Source organism: Pleurodeles waltl, chromosome 4_2 (assembly GCF_031143425.1).
Source record: "Pleurodeles waltl isolate 20211129_DDA chromosome 4_2, aPleWal1.hap1.20221129, whole genome shotgun sequence".
Lineage (NCBI taxonomy): Eukaryota > Metazoa > Chordata > Amphibia > Caudata > Salamandridae > Pleurodeles > Pleurodeles waltl.
The window spans coordinates 559403095-559419388 of NC_090443.1; the positions used below are offsets into that span (position 1 = coordinate 559403095).

The 16294-nt window shown below is 39.8% G+C and overlaps 1 protein-coding gene across 1 annotated transcript in view; it reads right to left on the reverse strand.

The window, feature by feature from the left end:
* The window catches only part of LOC138293099 (complement factor H-like), a 639206-nt gene that overhangs the window by 519745 nt on the left and 103167 nt on the right, over positions 1-16294 (reverse strand). The window contains exons 4-6 of the mRNA XM_069232111.1: positions 10268-10344; positions 5729-5923; positions 3111-3278 (exon numbers count right to left, since the gene is read on the reverse strand). Of these exons, the coding sequence (XP_069088212.1) occupies positions 3111-3278; positions 5729-5923; positions 10268-10344 (440 nt within the window). The remainder of the gene's footprint in view (positions 1-3110; positions 3279-5728; positions 5924-10267; positions 10345-16294) is intronic.

A 16294-nucleotide genomic window follows, 5' to 3' on the forward strand; every position in this document is an offset into this window, starting at 1 on the left:
AGCCAAGTTAACTTGAATGGCTGCATGCTCTTGTGTTGCGCATGGTGCTGTTCAAACTGATTTTTCAACATTTCTCACACAACTGGTGCTAAATTGCAGCATGACCAGTGCAATATGCACATTTTCTGCTCATTTGCAGAACTCTGTGGAATCTCACAGAGTTTTTATGTAACTCCGTGGAATTCCATGGATTAAAACTCCATGAGTTCCCTCCAACATTATATACGGGTGCAGTTTGTGAATAGCAATGGGCTTACTGTTTTGATGGTGGGTGCACGTTCCTTCCTAGACCCTTTACCAGCCCTCAATTAACCACTTCTTATTCCTCCCAAACCCCCTTTCTTTCTGTAGTAAGTATTCCCTATTTTTCAGTCACTTACCCATCCCTTCAACATTTAGTACTAAAAAAGAAGGTGTAGATGAACTGAGCTCTCTGCAGTCATGACAGAGATCTCCACACAGGAAATATAGAAGAGGAGGAGGCAAAGACCTCTCCATGTAGGTTTGTGAATAGCATTGTGTAGGACATTAGTAGTAGTAATGTAGTACTAGTAAATATGCCACAAAATACAGTTTGTGAAGAGGCCCCCATGCTTTTATAATAAGTAATAAACTCAAGAACTGAGTCTGACTGGATGGATTGAGTGCAATAAGGAATCTGAACTGATTGCATGTCAGTGAACTACAGGCTTAGAAATAAAAAGGAATACAAAAGTGAACAATTGTGACCAGGGTTCAATCTTGTCACTTGCTGTTTCCACATATATCTACAACAGATGCATTAACCAACTGTGTGTTCCCACTGGTTCTGCACTAATATCTGTGCTATTTTTAGCATTGTGAGAAAGATCTTTTGTGTTTATGAGTTGTATTTTTAGTATCTAAAACCTTGACAATGATGAGGGGACATTTGCGTTGTTTGGAAAAAGTAGAGCCTCTAGAGATTTAACTGTACCTCCTTATGAAAGTTTAGGTAAAGCTAAAACTGCACAGTCTACAACCTTCTTTCATATCTTACATATGAGACCAATCAGTTTGTCAGAGATTGCTTTAGCAAACCATTGTAATTAAAATTGGTTGGTCTTTTTGATATAGGACATATTACCTAGCGGCACTTCCTTTTCTCAACCACTTAAGATGATATTACTGATTGAACCACAGCCAACAGTGCTGAACCCCTTTAACTGACACCCCCAACAACCCTTCCTCCCCACAGTTCCATCGGAAAAGCATCTGTCACCCCAATAACAAACCATAGGAATCATGTCTAACTGAGGCTACATTATACAGGCTGGTCCACCAAAGCAAGAGGCTGAGTAAAGCTGGCAATACAGAACACTTATTTCTCAACTTTAACAGTAATAAGGATGTCAGAGTCCTGTGGTGTCTCCCAAGGAGTCAGTGAGTTCATGGTCTTGTGTGTGGGCCTCTGCATCTGGAGCCTCTTCCAGCACTACCCATTGGCTGGGCCTGCATGCTCCATGTCTGAGGGAGAGGAGTTGGATTGTGCTCCTGGGTATTCCAGTTTCCTACAAGCACCCATGAGTCTGGTGTGGCCTTTCACCTGGGCCTTCGTCCAGTCTGTTATTAACTTGTTCAGGATTCCCCTGGTGGGGAGGAAGAGGCACCGGAGTGGTCTGTGTTCTGTTAGGCACTCTCACACCGCCTCTGGAGAGTCAAAGAGGAATGTTTTAGAGTCACTGATCACTAACAGCTAAGCGAGGTAAAGAAGCATTAAGTGCACTTCCAATTCTCACAGTTTGTGTTTGACAGCTTCAACAGATTTGTGTTGCTGCTCAAATTTCTTGATGTAGTCTGGGAATATGTGGATCTTGAAGGACTGAAACCAGATATCTTCTTTCGTTCTTGCTGCCCTCAGGGTTGTGTCTCTATCACTGTAGCTAAGCAGTTTGGCAATCATCAGCAGGTGCATGACATTTGCAGGAGTGGGGCATGCCATCATCGCTCTGTACACTGGCTTGATGATGAAACATGGAGCAAGTAACTCACCTGGCACCAACATCTTCAGCCAATGTTCTAGGAATGTGTCTGGAAACCTCCCTTCAACTTAAACTGACTTTAAATGATTCCAAGGTGTATCAACACATCAATGAAACCAAAGTAAGCTTAAGGTTTCCCAGGACTGGTTCTGTTTAAGTGATGGGGCACATCCCAGCCATCTTCCTAAAGTCAAAATCCTCCTTTCCAACATTTCCCTCTCTAATTCCAACATTAAAACCGACCCCCAGCATAAACAATTTCGCTTCAAATAATAGTGGCTGTCCCACTCTTCCACCTCTTTGAAATGTAATACCCTTTTAAAGGATGGCAGTTTGCTATGTTCAGGTTGGTAGGTAGTCCACTGGCCCTGTCATCTGGAACACTCATTTGACAGTCTTCCACTGTTGATACTTCAGCCCAGTAATACTGCTCAAATCATGACAGCCTCCCCGGCGCAAGGATATAACTACCAAGGCCTGGAAGCTTTATGTTTATGTGCTTCCTAAGAATGGACCCCACGCTTTGGGCTCCATACCAAGGAATCATACAATTGATGACTATTTCACCACTAGGGATTGGTATAGTGGGTTTTCTGCCACTGCGCTACTCCCCTTCCAAAGGTGTATCCCGCAAAGCAAGTAGGAGATGTTTCAGGTGAGAATGTTTGAAATAATGCAGAAAATGTTTATATTTGGCTGCTGTTGGTGCCACCCTCATAGTTGGAAAAATTGTCAAAAAGTTACATTGATTTTCATCATAGTTTTAAAAAGCACATACATTGAAGTAAATTCTGATTTGTCTCTGCAATGTCAGGTCCCCACAGTAATGTGTAGTATTGGGGGAATGGATGGATGGGCGTGTTTGTGTGTCCGTGTGAACGTTACCGGTTCCCAAAAAGTAGAATATAGTTGTGTGCAGTTGGAGGCCTATCCTTTTGAATGCACTGGAGCCACGGATACTCTGTTCAGTGATCTGCAGGTATTCGGCTTTCCTTTTCTTTTCTTATATTTTGATTGCTGAGGGAAATATTGTAGTAGTACTGTTAATGTAATCATTACAATTTCTTTAGAACAAAATATAGTCAACCGATAAAACCAGTAGACGCTAACCTTTACATGAAGGCTTCGGATTCCAACCTTCCTCAGTGCATTCGGGAACTCTGCCATCATACTTATAGCCCTTCTCACAGTTAAATTCCAGTCTCTCATCCTTCCTAAAAACTGGTTTGCTGTTTGCAATTGTCCCATGTGGAATTGCAGGCTCTGGGCAATTTATTTCTGAAAACAAATGACAGTGATTGTGTTTAATCATCATAATTTATTTCAATTACTTATTGCAGCTCAAAATGGAGTAAAGCTAGTAACTACATCTCACCACTGCCTGGAGTCTTGATTGGTATCGACTTAAGCTGTGAAATCCATAGAGAGAGAAAGCTATAAAAACTTTGTTCTATTCTAAAACTTTGTCATGTGTGAGCCTAATTCATGTGTTGGGAAAATTGGATCTTCCACCATTAAAATAAAATTCTGAGCCATATTTGCTGGACTAGTGGGGTTTTAGGTGACACATCAATACGTGAATTTGGGCATTGAGATGTATCATTAGTGCAAATGAAAACATGGGCTAATAAGAGCAGTCCATGCAAAAACATATATCTCTCGCACAGTAGTTCCTTTATATGTATTGACAAACATTTTGAACACTTTACTGTGCTTTGTAATATGTTTCAAAGGTTCCCTGATTATTAAGTACTCTATATTTCAAGTAATAGCTGGACCTGGATGAGGTGTGCAGATGATGACAGATGTCCAAAAATATGAGTGAATGAATGATGATTTTACAGGATATCTATGTGAACTCAATCATGAACATGCGTTTCTAACCTGAAATAGACAGACTTCTTTGGTTTGTCTACTATAAACGGGTTGTCTCCTGACAAGCACAGTAAAAGAAAACAAGGGCATTGCATTCTGATTGTACGACCCTAGTCTAAATGTGCAGACTACAAAGTGACAATGCCTACTAAGAATAAATGCATATGTAGAATATTCTTGGGCTAGAGGAACATATGCAAAATATCACAATTAGGAAAAGATGTCAAGTTAAAACAAAAATCTAAAATGGAGATTAAGCGTGGGCCCCACAACAGATACTCAAACACATATAGCACTTTACAAACATAGCAAATTCCTTACATTTGTTTTATTATTCTCTGGAGAAATGACATTTTGATAATCTAATTTAGATTTACAAGTTTAAAATTAACTTTAACTTCTGGCTTGAAGCACACTCCACTTAGATCAAGTTTTTTTCTTAAATAAGTGTGAGGTAAAGATTATTTGAAAACACTGCTTAGTAAGATCGGAATTGCCTTCACAATTGGTGAAACTTGAGCTCGGAATTATGAGCACATTTATAAACTACTGCATGCCATTTCTCCATCTCTTACACCCCTCCTGATGGTTGAAGGGCAAGCAAGACTCTTCAACCTACTCCACTTTAAAGAGAAATTTTAATAAAGCCTTGGAGTACTTTGAGTGGCATAATGTGTTTTTTTAGGGGCTGGACAAAAGGACAGCTATGACTGTTTCTTAGAGCGCAGTCTACCAGATTAAGTTATACACTTGATGAGGGTTATTGTACTATTTTAAAAATATATAAAACATTATGTACAGACACTTCACAGGGGTGGGATCAGCCCTGCCTTTCCTTCTGCATATCCCATGGTATAGAATATTTTATTATGTGTTGACATGTAGGAGATATCCTTCTAAATAGTGTTTTGCAAGTAGGAATCTCCTACTTGTAACCACTGTTATAATGGAGATCAAAATATGTTTTTTATTTTATATGCATATACAGCACTGAAAGAGGCTAGAAATAAATATTTGCTTCTTTTAATAAAAACAATTAAGTTGGACTCACGATTTGATGGACTTGCTGTAAACCCCTCCAAATTAACTTGTATTTTTTTAAATGCATACATGTTTTAAACGTGTTTTACCTGTTCATTAAATCAAAGGAATGTTTATGAATGATAACAGCTATTTTATGTATTTAGATTATTTATATGATGGAGATGTAGATTACTAATTTTTTAATATGTTGACCTCAGGAGAGGTCAAATCAATTCAAAAGTAAACTTGAAACTACACAGAGTATTGCCAAACTGTTTTAGTTTCACAAGGCTGACAGATTAACTAAAGTATATCTAACTAGAGTATATCAAGTTAATAGCAGGGACAGGCATACTCTTAATAAACAAAAACTCTATTCAAGTTGCATATTTTTCTTATGTTTGAAAAAGTAATAAATAGGAGATTCAAGTGAATTGGGTAAGGAAAACCAAGCAATATTACATGATCTTCACCAATAGGGGATCCTCATCAAATTGACATTCTTAGAGGGGAAACAGTACAAGTAAGCAAGCCTTATTAGTCTGGTTTACGCAATAACGTTTGCCTAAAGTATGACTAGATCACTGTAGAGCAGCACTGCTAATTTGTTAGAGCGGAATGTTCTCCAACAGGGCTCCTTAGTTCTTTTTGTGCAGTAAATTATATGTTTGCCCACAAAACTGAAATTTACTGTTAACTGTAATACGTTGACTGTCAGGTTTATATGAAAGTTATAGACACCATTGACAAACTCCATTATTTGTCAGGAGTCTACATTAAAAACTAACAGAATTTATATATTACAAAAAGAAAATAAATATGTTTCTTACCTTTGCATTCTACAGAATCATGGCTCCAGTGTCCATCTGATGTACAGTAGACTTCATTCGGTATTGGCCTTTCTAGTGGGGAATGACACTCAAATCTTAAGACGTGACCAGGAGACACTTCATCATCAACACTATGTGTTCCGGTTGCAATAATTTTGCCATTTTTTGGTGCTGGGAATTGTACACATTTTCTAGCTGCAAAAGTATAGACATTTTGTTTTAGAGGGATTAATTTTGGTAAATACTAGAATTATTTTTTGAAGAAAACACTGCATTATATTCAAAAGACAAGTTATTGCTAAACGTGATCAGTTTCTGGGTACTACCTGAACTAGATCCATCCTTAATGCTGTGAATTATTTTAGGGCTGAACTATATAAAGTAAAATGCTAGGATAATGCACTAAAGACTTGCATTATCAAAATCTAGGATTCTCAAAGTCAGTGTTTTTGAAAGCAAAAGTCTCTCATAACGCCTTCAAAAGTGTTGTGTTTAGTAGCTGGCGAGAACTTTTTTGATCTCATTCGTAATCATTTTCACATCACTAAGTGGCAAGAGTGGTTGTAACAAGACACCAAGAGGTCTAGTCAACAAGATTTACCTCTACATGAATCTTGAGTATATCTTCCTACTGAGGAGTTAAGAGAGACAGCTTTTCATTGGTTACAGAGTCGTCCTCTGGCAGGTCACCCAAGTCCTCAAAAAAAACAATAGAACTCATGAAGAGGTATTTTTGGTGGCCTACATTTGTTCACGACCTTAAGCAAATGCTACAATCATGTGAAGTATGTGCAAGATGCAAAAGCGAACATAGCAAGCCCAGAGGTCTACTGATACCTCTACCCATTCCCAATCATCCATGGGAACATATCTCTGTGGATTTTATTACTGGTCTTCCTCAAATAAAACAATTTACAACCATTCTAGTGGTAGAAGACAGTCTTAACAAGTATGCTCATTTCATTGCCTGTAAAGGGCTCCCAACTTCCGACACCTTATCAACTATCATCTTAGAAAATATAGTTTGTCTTCACGGACTTCCAAGGGTTATCCTTTCTGATAGAGGAACACAATATTCTGCGTGTTTTTGGCAACAATGGTGCAAGGCTCTACAAACTGATTTGACTTTATCTACTAGTTATCATCCACAAACGGGTGGTCAAACAGAGAGACTAAACCAAACTCTGAAACAATATTTACGATGTTATGCAACAAAGTCTCCTAAAAAATGGCTGGATCTTTTGTGGCTTGCAGAACTGGCTTATAATAACTCTCACCACTCTTCAATAAACTCAACTCCTTTCTGTGGTTTATGTGGGCGTTATCTGCACATTTTACCAGCTACATTACCTGCCTCTACTCAAACCACTTCAGCAGTCATGGACATGTTAACACACATGAAAAAGGTACATCCACAATTACAAACAAATCTTCATCAAGCAAAGAAAAAATATAAAATGCAATATGACAAAAAACACCAGCCTGGTCCTCAGTATACAAACAAAGATGGAGTTTGGTTATCCACAAAAAACTTTGTATTAAAAAATAAAAATATGTTTCATCCAAAATTCATAGGGCCCTAAGAAGTAATACGACAAGTGAACCCAGTAACATATAAGCTAAAATGACCATCATCTTTGAAAATGCATCCGGTGTTTCACACTTCGCTTCTTAAACCTGCTTCGCCCTCAAGCGCCACACAACCTGCTTCTCTATTAGTCCAAGGTCATTGGGAGTATGAGGTGCGATCTATTCTAGACTCTAAATATAGGGGGTCTTCCCTTTGGTACTTGGTGTCCTGGAAAGGATACGGACCAGAAAATGACTCTTGGGAACCTGCAAGACACGTTCAAGCACCACGTTTGGTGCAACAATTTCACCTCCTCCATCCTGATAAACCAGGCCCTGGACCACGCTTGGGAGAGGGGTGTAATGTCAGGAATAAGGCCATGCTCGGTCCAGGTCTCACCCGAAACTCCGCTACATGGCTCTGCAGCGCTTTATGCACACCACTTGTCATCCCCTCTTGTTCCAAAGGTGGCCATCAGCGTCGTCTGCCCTGTTGCACATCTCATAGAGCTGCAGGTTCAGGACATTGATGGACAAGATGCACTAATCAGTGATATTCCATGAAGGGACTACAATTCCCATGTTTTAGAGGCAGCAGCCATCTTGGGGTGTGGCAGGCCTATAAAGCCCAGCCACACCCAAGCATGTTGCTCACTATTTTGAAGACTTTGATGCAGTCAGACCTTGTGGGGGTTTCTCTGAAGTAGAGCAGAGTTCCTGAATGGCAGATTGACATCCCACCGAACTATCCTTGTTCCCATGGTGGATTCAAAAACGAGTAGGTCGTACTCGTAGCGGTAAGGCCTTGATGAATCCAATTTTGGAGGAAGTCGTTACTTCCAAAGGTAAAGCGCCCCTTAGCACAACGAGCAAAGTGTTTTCAGTTTCCACAGTACAGCGGCCTTGGCGCAAAGATCAAAGGCGTTTCAGTTCTCAGCTGTAAAGCGCTCTTTGCACAGCAATTCAAGAGTTTCAGTTCACAGAGGTAAAGCGCTCTAGGCAAGGCAATTCAAGCGCTTCAGTTCAGAGATGTAAAGCGCTCTTGCCACAGCAATTCAAGCGTTTCAGTTCACAGATATAAAGCGCTATTGAAAAGATGATAGATTGCATTAAGAAAATGACTATATTGGTTATCTTATCTTTATTAGTTAATTGTTACTTTAACGTGTATAGTAAGAATAAATATTTATTTATAAACATGTGAAAATATATATTACTAAATTGAAGTCATGGGTGAAGTTGTACTACAGTTTATATAAAAAAATATATAAATGACATTCACTGAAAAAACAAAAGTAACAGGGACGTTAAAGTTAGGAAATAGAATTTTAAAAAACTTTGGACAATTACTGAAAAAAGAAAGGTTAGAGGGACATTATAGTTATAGGCTCAGATTTTACACACACAAAACCATAGAAATTCAGCGGTTACAGTTATTTAAGCTAACCACCATGCATTTCTTATGACCTCATATATTGCATTACTCATGATGTAGTCAGTGACGTCACTGATGACATCTCAAATAGAATGTAAAAAGCTTAGTAACTAAGAAATCAAAGGTAATAGGGGCTTATAATTAGGCTCAGATTTTACACATATAAAACCATAGAAATTGAGCAGTTATAGTTATCTAAAGAAACTATAACTCATGCCTTTACCATGCACAGTTTTCTCCCCAATAATTTTCTTGCAAATGTTGCAGTGATGATTATCAATGATGTCATGGAAGATGTCATGACTGATGTAGTATGTGGGGCTACCTAGCAGTGCATGGTGATATATGTGTGTGTTGTGTGTGTGTGTGTATGTGTATGTGTGCGTGTGTCTGAGTGTGTATGTGTGTATGTGTATAATTATTTGAGATAAAAGTGTACATGTTTTGGAATGATTTTGACTGATTCATGACACAGGAGCAAACATATAAAGTCATAAGTGTTCTTCTATGGTCGACCTGAGTAGCAATATTTCAGTCCTCGCAGTCCAGCAGGGCAAAGGATTATGTGCCTGATACACAATCAGTACTTACTAGATCTTGTGGACACTTCAGTTTATGCAAAGGTTATAGGAAAGGACATTAATGCCAACTCACCCTAAATTTAAAGGGGAAAGTGAATCATTATTTCATCTTTTGCGGCAGACCTGATGTAGATATTGTGAAGCTTGGAGCCAAATGAATCCTTTTTTACTGGGGAATGAAAGCCACTTCCACCTGCCTAGACATCACTCAAGGACTCCCTGTTGGTGGGGATGCCTGCCCTTAGTTGTGTGGCATCATTAATGGATGCATTTCATGATCAACACCTGTAACGTGTGCCCAATGGCCCCTTTGCAAGCTAGGTTGACTGGAATGACGGAGTGCAGCATGCAGCTCAGGAGATACCCTGTGCCTAGCAACCAATGCCTGTAAACAGTGAGTTTGGGGATAGAAGATCTGGGCACAATGTGTGGCTGCAGGCCATGCCCTGTGCCTAAAAACTGCAGTGCATGGCCTAAGAGATCTGAACACAGGGCATGTATATGGCCAAATACTTGCACCTAGTGCCTGCTGTGCAGTCAGAGATCATGCACAGTGGATTTGGAAAACAAGGACTGGCCATTGATATAGGCCATGACCTAAATGCAGTAGGTGCAGCACATGATCAAGGCTGTATACAGTAGATTCTACAACAGGAAATAGGTGTGTAGGGCACGGTAAAAGGTCAGGCCCTGTACCTAAGGGTAAAGTCATTCCACAGAGCAATTCTCCATTAAGAAGATTCTTTCAACAGAGGCTTTTGTACTTCCAATACAAATTTAAATAAAAATAACATTGTCATCAACTCTGAATTAAGATCTAAAAGTTAAAACATTGGTTCCATTGAAGGGGCGGTTCAGTACCAAAACATTACATCCTTTCCTTCACTGAACTTCCCCACCACCTTTTCCAAGATTCACTGTATGCATTCACTATAATGGGAGGAAATGTCTTACATTCACAGAATGGGACAGAGTTGCTCCATCCAGTTGCTGTGCAGTCTCGATAGGTCACTCTGCTGATTATTTGGTACCTGGAAACAAATACCCCTCGTTAGAATTTAATGCAACATGGCTATGTATGAGGACAGCCATTAAGGGATAGTAACATACATTATGCATACATTTTCCAATAGTTGACAGAAAAGTATAGTTTGCTACAAAACAGTAACAGTGTGAACAGTGTTTAAAAATTAAATATTCTTAGAAATTGATAGTAAGTCTTAAACTGTAATGTTTAGACCTGCCTGACTTTTACAACTGACAAGCATGTGTATTGTTATAGTTATCACATATTTGCAGCTTATATCTCTAGCTCAGTACGCTACACTGGCTGAATATGCACTGTACAGAAATGTATATTCCCAGGAAACGCAAGACAGAAATCAAAACATTACATTTTTCCCCTGCCAAAGCAGGGAATGTTATATTTGGATTATTTTGTTTGGTACAAAAAGCTGGAATGCTTCCTATTTGATGGAGAGGGTGTGGCACTGGAAGGGAGCAAAGGTTAGGAAGTCTGTTTAGTCCAAGTGTATGTAACATATTTTTCCTAGATTTTTATACTGATGTGTAGGGCAAGGCTCAGGCCAAATAGAGTAGACTAGGCCTGATCTGAGCTGCTTTGGGGCATGGAAATTTGTGACTTATGTGCCAGATTTTTCATGATTGGTGTACGGGTAGATATGACTTACCATTGTAGTACTCCAGACTTGAGGCACAATTTATATCTTGGCAGTATGGGTACTCCATGACAACAGTGACAGAGTATCTATACTGACAAGATTGTGGTCTACCTGCAAAATGTAGATGCATGTTGACCTTAGATTTAATCATGGCTTAGAGTACTTTGTCTCCACTGTGATTAAAACCCTCTGAGGGTCCTGCAGAGTAAGGGCTGTCAGAGGCAGACCTCTAATTCTACCCACCTAATTTAGTTGGGCAGAATTAGAGGCCAGTTTTCACTGCCTGGCACCCTCACGAAAACCCTGGGGATAGAGGGCAGGGAAAACTGTTAAATGCGTCTCTCATCATCGGAGAGTTTTCTATCAAAAAGAAAATACTGCTTTGGGATTTTCTTTTTGACAATAAAAAAAGAAAACAGTTTAGTGCAGAGCCCGTCATGTTTACAGAGAGGTGCACCAAGTTTTAAAGATCATTGACAGGAACTGCTGTGAGAGCAGTACCTATCAATACCCTATAAAGGACCTCAAGTTTGGTGGTAATTTCTAAATTTGGCTGGCGGAGTAGCTGGCAGACATTAAGTTCTCTACCAGGCCAATGGAGATTACATTGTCTGCCAAAGTATAAATGAATCATCAATTGCAGGAGTAAACCAGGAGTAATCCTGGCTTAGTCAATTCTTCAGTGAGGGATTAATGAGCACTACAAGAGTACGCCACAGCAAAAGGTTTGTGAATCAGGCCCTATGGATTTAAAAGTGAAGGTGGAGAAGGCCGTACAGGAGCAATCTATGTTAAAGATGGCGATCGAATTGTAGTTTAGGCATAAATATTTCAATATAGATTTCAGTTTCCTTTGCAGCCGAGGGAGTAATTGCAGAGTGGATGCAATTGGGTAGTCTGAAAATTATTATGCCACAAACTTTGCACTATACAGCTCATGACACTAACATCTACAGAAAAATGCCTTCCTCACTTCCCTCATCCATCCATCTTTTTATTCTTCAACTCACTCCCTCTTTCTTTAACCTAACCATTAACATTTCCAATTAACCTATAAAGCACTCTAGCCATCTATCTATTGTTTCTCCCACTTTATTATTCATACATCCAACTTTACACTCATGACCAAAGTCTTTCAGCCTTTCATCCATCTATTCATCTGTTTCACCCTTATTTAATTATACCACCCAACTCATGCAAAGGCTCCAATCACTACAGAACATGGTCACCAGACTGATTCTCGACCTGCCCAAGAGAACCCACATCTCCCAGCACCTGAAAGACCAACACTGGCTCCCAGTCCGGAAGAGATGGCAATCTATAGAGCACTCCATGACCAGGGCCCACATACCTGAACCGAAGTCTGCATCCTCCCACAGGATCCTCCACTCCGCACAACTGGCCCTCACACATATCTCTGGCCGCTGCCGTGCAGGAGGCCGCTCCTTCTCCCACTTCGCCGTCAAAGCCTAGAGTGCCTTCCACCCTTGGACCTCCACTACTTTGACCGAATTGAGGAAAGGGCTCAAAACTTGGCCTTTGAGAGAACACCCGCTCCTGGATACCCGCACGGGTGAGAACCCGCACTTTACAAATACCAGATTGATTGATTACTTTTTTCTTAATAATTTTCCTTTGGTCAATGTATCAATTCACCCATTCAACACCCAATCTACCCTGCTAACCATCCTTTTTCCCTTCTATCTTTCTACCTATCCATACTTTATAGTTACCACACATTCTTCGATCAATCCATCCATCCTTCTACTTTATCACCCGAATAAACTCAAAACATTTATCCTTTAGTTCATCTATCCTTTGATACTTCCACACTATCTTCTCACCCTTTTTCTCATCCATCTACCATTTTTATGTACTTTTCCATCCTTTCACCCTTCCATCTATTCTTTCACTCGTCTTTTCATTCATCCTTGCATAAATCTATTGATCAATATATAAATTCACCCAAATGTCCTTTCACCATTTCTTCCATAATAAATTCATCATTCATCCATCCATCCATTCTCTTTCACACTTTCATTCTTTAGCCCAACTATTATTGGACACTGCTCCATCTATCCACCTACTAATCCTCTTCGTATTAAATCATCCATCCATCCATTCATCCTTTTATCATCCATCCATTATTTCACTGTTTTCATACATCCATCCTTTATCACACATCCATTCAATTTTCCATCTAGCCATTCTATACGTATCTACCTTTGTTCCCACATATCCATCCCTTCATTCATCTTTCCACCTTTCCCTTCCTTAGTTAGTTCCCCATCCATTGTTTCAACCAACACTCCATCATCCTTCGACCATTTGTTCACCCGTTCAATCTACGTATCCTCAGCCCTTGCATCCATTTACTCATCCTTCTGGCTTTAAGTCTTTCTTGTTCCAACATTCATTCCTTACTTTCACCATTCATCCTTTCATTCTTTCAATTCCTTTCTTTACCTCTTCATTTTACAGCCTTTACTTATCCTCCTTGAAATGTTAGAATCTGGAATGTGTTGCACATCCCAACAAAAACCCAAATGTTCCTGTCTTAACCCTTGCCTGTGCATCACTGACCCCAAAACCACCAATCTTAATTACATGTAGCTGTGAACTTATGTTTATCAAAATTTATATAAAGTGGCCAAAAGGGATATGTTAGACACTACATAAATCAACACTCCTTTATTTCCTTATCACTATCATTATAAATTGGTGTATGTTCACTCCCCAAAAGATAGACATCCCACTAGTCTCTCAACGTTGCCAGAAATATTGAAAATAGCCCAAAGTACTACATCAAAGACCACCTCTGATCACCAATCCAAGTTTATCTATATTCACAATCGTGGCTCCCATCACACCTACAAAGGCATTTGATCTGCTGCGAGACATATGCTTGTGATCTCTGGAAAATGCTTGGATAGTGAATCTTTTCTGAGTGTAAGATGATTATCCAGTAGGAGTCTCCCACCAAACTCATGCATGTTTGGGAAAGAGGTTAGGGAAGGAAACAGCTTGAACAAGGACCATCATCATTGTGTCCATCCTCAGTGTTTTTTTTTTAATAAATCTGCATTATTAAAGGCAACTGTGGCCTTGCAACAAATGGGTACCAATGAAGTGGACTAATATGTATTTTCTAATACTTTCTCTCAGTGGCACGCAACACGAGAATCAACAAAGGTCTCACCATCCCACCAGTAATGCGTGGCTCACCAATGTCCTTGGCAGGTCCTGGTAATGCACCATGTCAGAGGAAAGTGAGACACATCTTGAAGAAATACGCATCATTCCATGTCCATACACTTTGCAAGAAAAGGTTAGGCCTACAATTCAGAGGATCTTCATACCCTAATTTTGGATTCTCTGATTAATTTTACTGTCCTTTAGTTCTAAAAAAACATTGATTGTAAGTTAGTATGGAGACTGACCATGTAATTCCAAGATAGAAAATAATTTGTTACGCATTATCAAGTGAATGGTGCTTCTCATAACACTTATGAATTGTATAAAAAATGAGGAATTGTAGATTTATTCATTAGTGTTAGCATTACCATTGAGCCTCTGAACTTTGCTGTGCACTTGTATAGGCAAGAGTTTCATTGACTCTAGCATTGTACACAAGTCAATTCTGCTGTGATTACTACCATTATTGAATATCACAGGATGCCAGTCTCAATCTCGGTGCTGATGATATGCTGCTCCGCAAAACACATCAAGCATTAACTGAAAACAACCAACTGGCTGTGGTCAATCTCAATATATTTTTTACTTTGTTGTTATAATGGGAAATTATTAAAAAGTAGTTAAGAAATGTAAGTGAAACTGTAATTGTGTTGTAATATCAATAAAGCCTGCCAAGATCCTAGAGAACTAGCTGTATGTTAAGTAATATACATATTTACCAAAGTCGGGTTTAGGAAACAAGCATTTTGCACGTGTAAAATGCTTTTGATATAGCATGAAATGCTCCTACTTTGTTAGTACATAACTCATTTGTAATACTGGTAACATATTGGATTGCACAATATCATCAAGGAGAGAATATATAGGCTTAATATTCTAACCACACACCTACTTCTGTGACAATATAGTAAAAAGCTTAATATTTTGATAACACCAAAACAGATTGTCATTCTCCAAAACAGATGGTCCTCAACTGTTCGCAGCAGACTTTCAGACCTTCCCACCCTTCTATAAGTTTAGCAGTCATATGGGGAAGGTCATGTTCAGATGTTTTTAATGTACACATATTGAGGGTAAACCTTAAAAAGCCTTCCGTGTGTCCTAAAAATCCAGAAATCTGGTGTTTTGTTTTGAAACTATCACCATACTATTACAGGGCACCAAAGGTAAATTGGACTGAATATATGTTGGAACAAAGCATGCTGGAACCACACATGCCTGAACAACGCGGTCGGAACAATGACTGCGTTGTTTTTTTAACTCTGTTTTTTTTTTTTTCAACCAAACAAGCTGTGCATTGTCATACGCAAAATCAGAATGTCCAATGTTCTCCTGAGCGGAGGTTGATGATACCTGTAACCAAAAACATGGATCATATCCCTGGGACCAGCAGTATCCCATCCTCCTCCTCTTCTGTAAGGACCTCCTATGGAACCAAATCATTCATACCTCATCATAACAGCAATACACCAGTACCACAATTGGTCGTCAGCTATATGCCTAGCCTAACAACCTTCAGTCAAGGATCCACATCCGAGCTCCAGTCAGAGCTGGAATTTTGGGTCCCCGCGAAGCACTCCAACAAGGTACTCCAGGCTGTTATGTCTTCCAGTGCCCCTTCTTCCCTGCGTGTCAGTTTCATGTTTTGTTCCTCAGTCACCCCGCACTCCAAGACATCACAGGACCAGTGAGAAGGGGATGGGCTCCGTGTTCCCATCCAGCCCATAGCCACCCTTCGCTTAGCCAACACCAATGCAAGCTGCGCAAATCTGTATGGAACGCATCTACCCCATGGTCTCTGTATTGTACCCAGTAGGCAAGTCAATGGAGCCGCCTCAATTTCCAGACCGGTAACCCCTTCCAGCTTCTCAACCACCACCCACCAAAACTGCTGCACCTCCCTACAGGCCCAGGCCAAATGGATAAAGGAGGCACCCTACTCCCCACACTGAGGACATCCTGTCTCCCTCATCAGGTCCATCTCATTAAGACGAACAGGCGTAATGTACACACGATGAACAAACTTAAAGTGCAACAACTTAAATCTATGATTACAAGAAACCGTGCATAAAAGCGACAGTGCCAGACTCCAGTCCCCATCTTC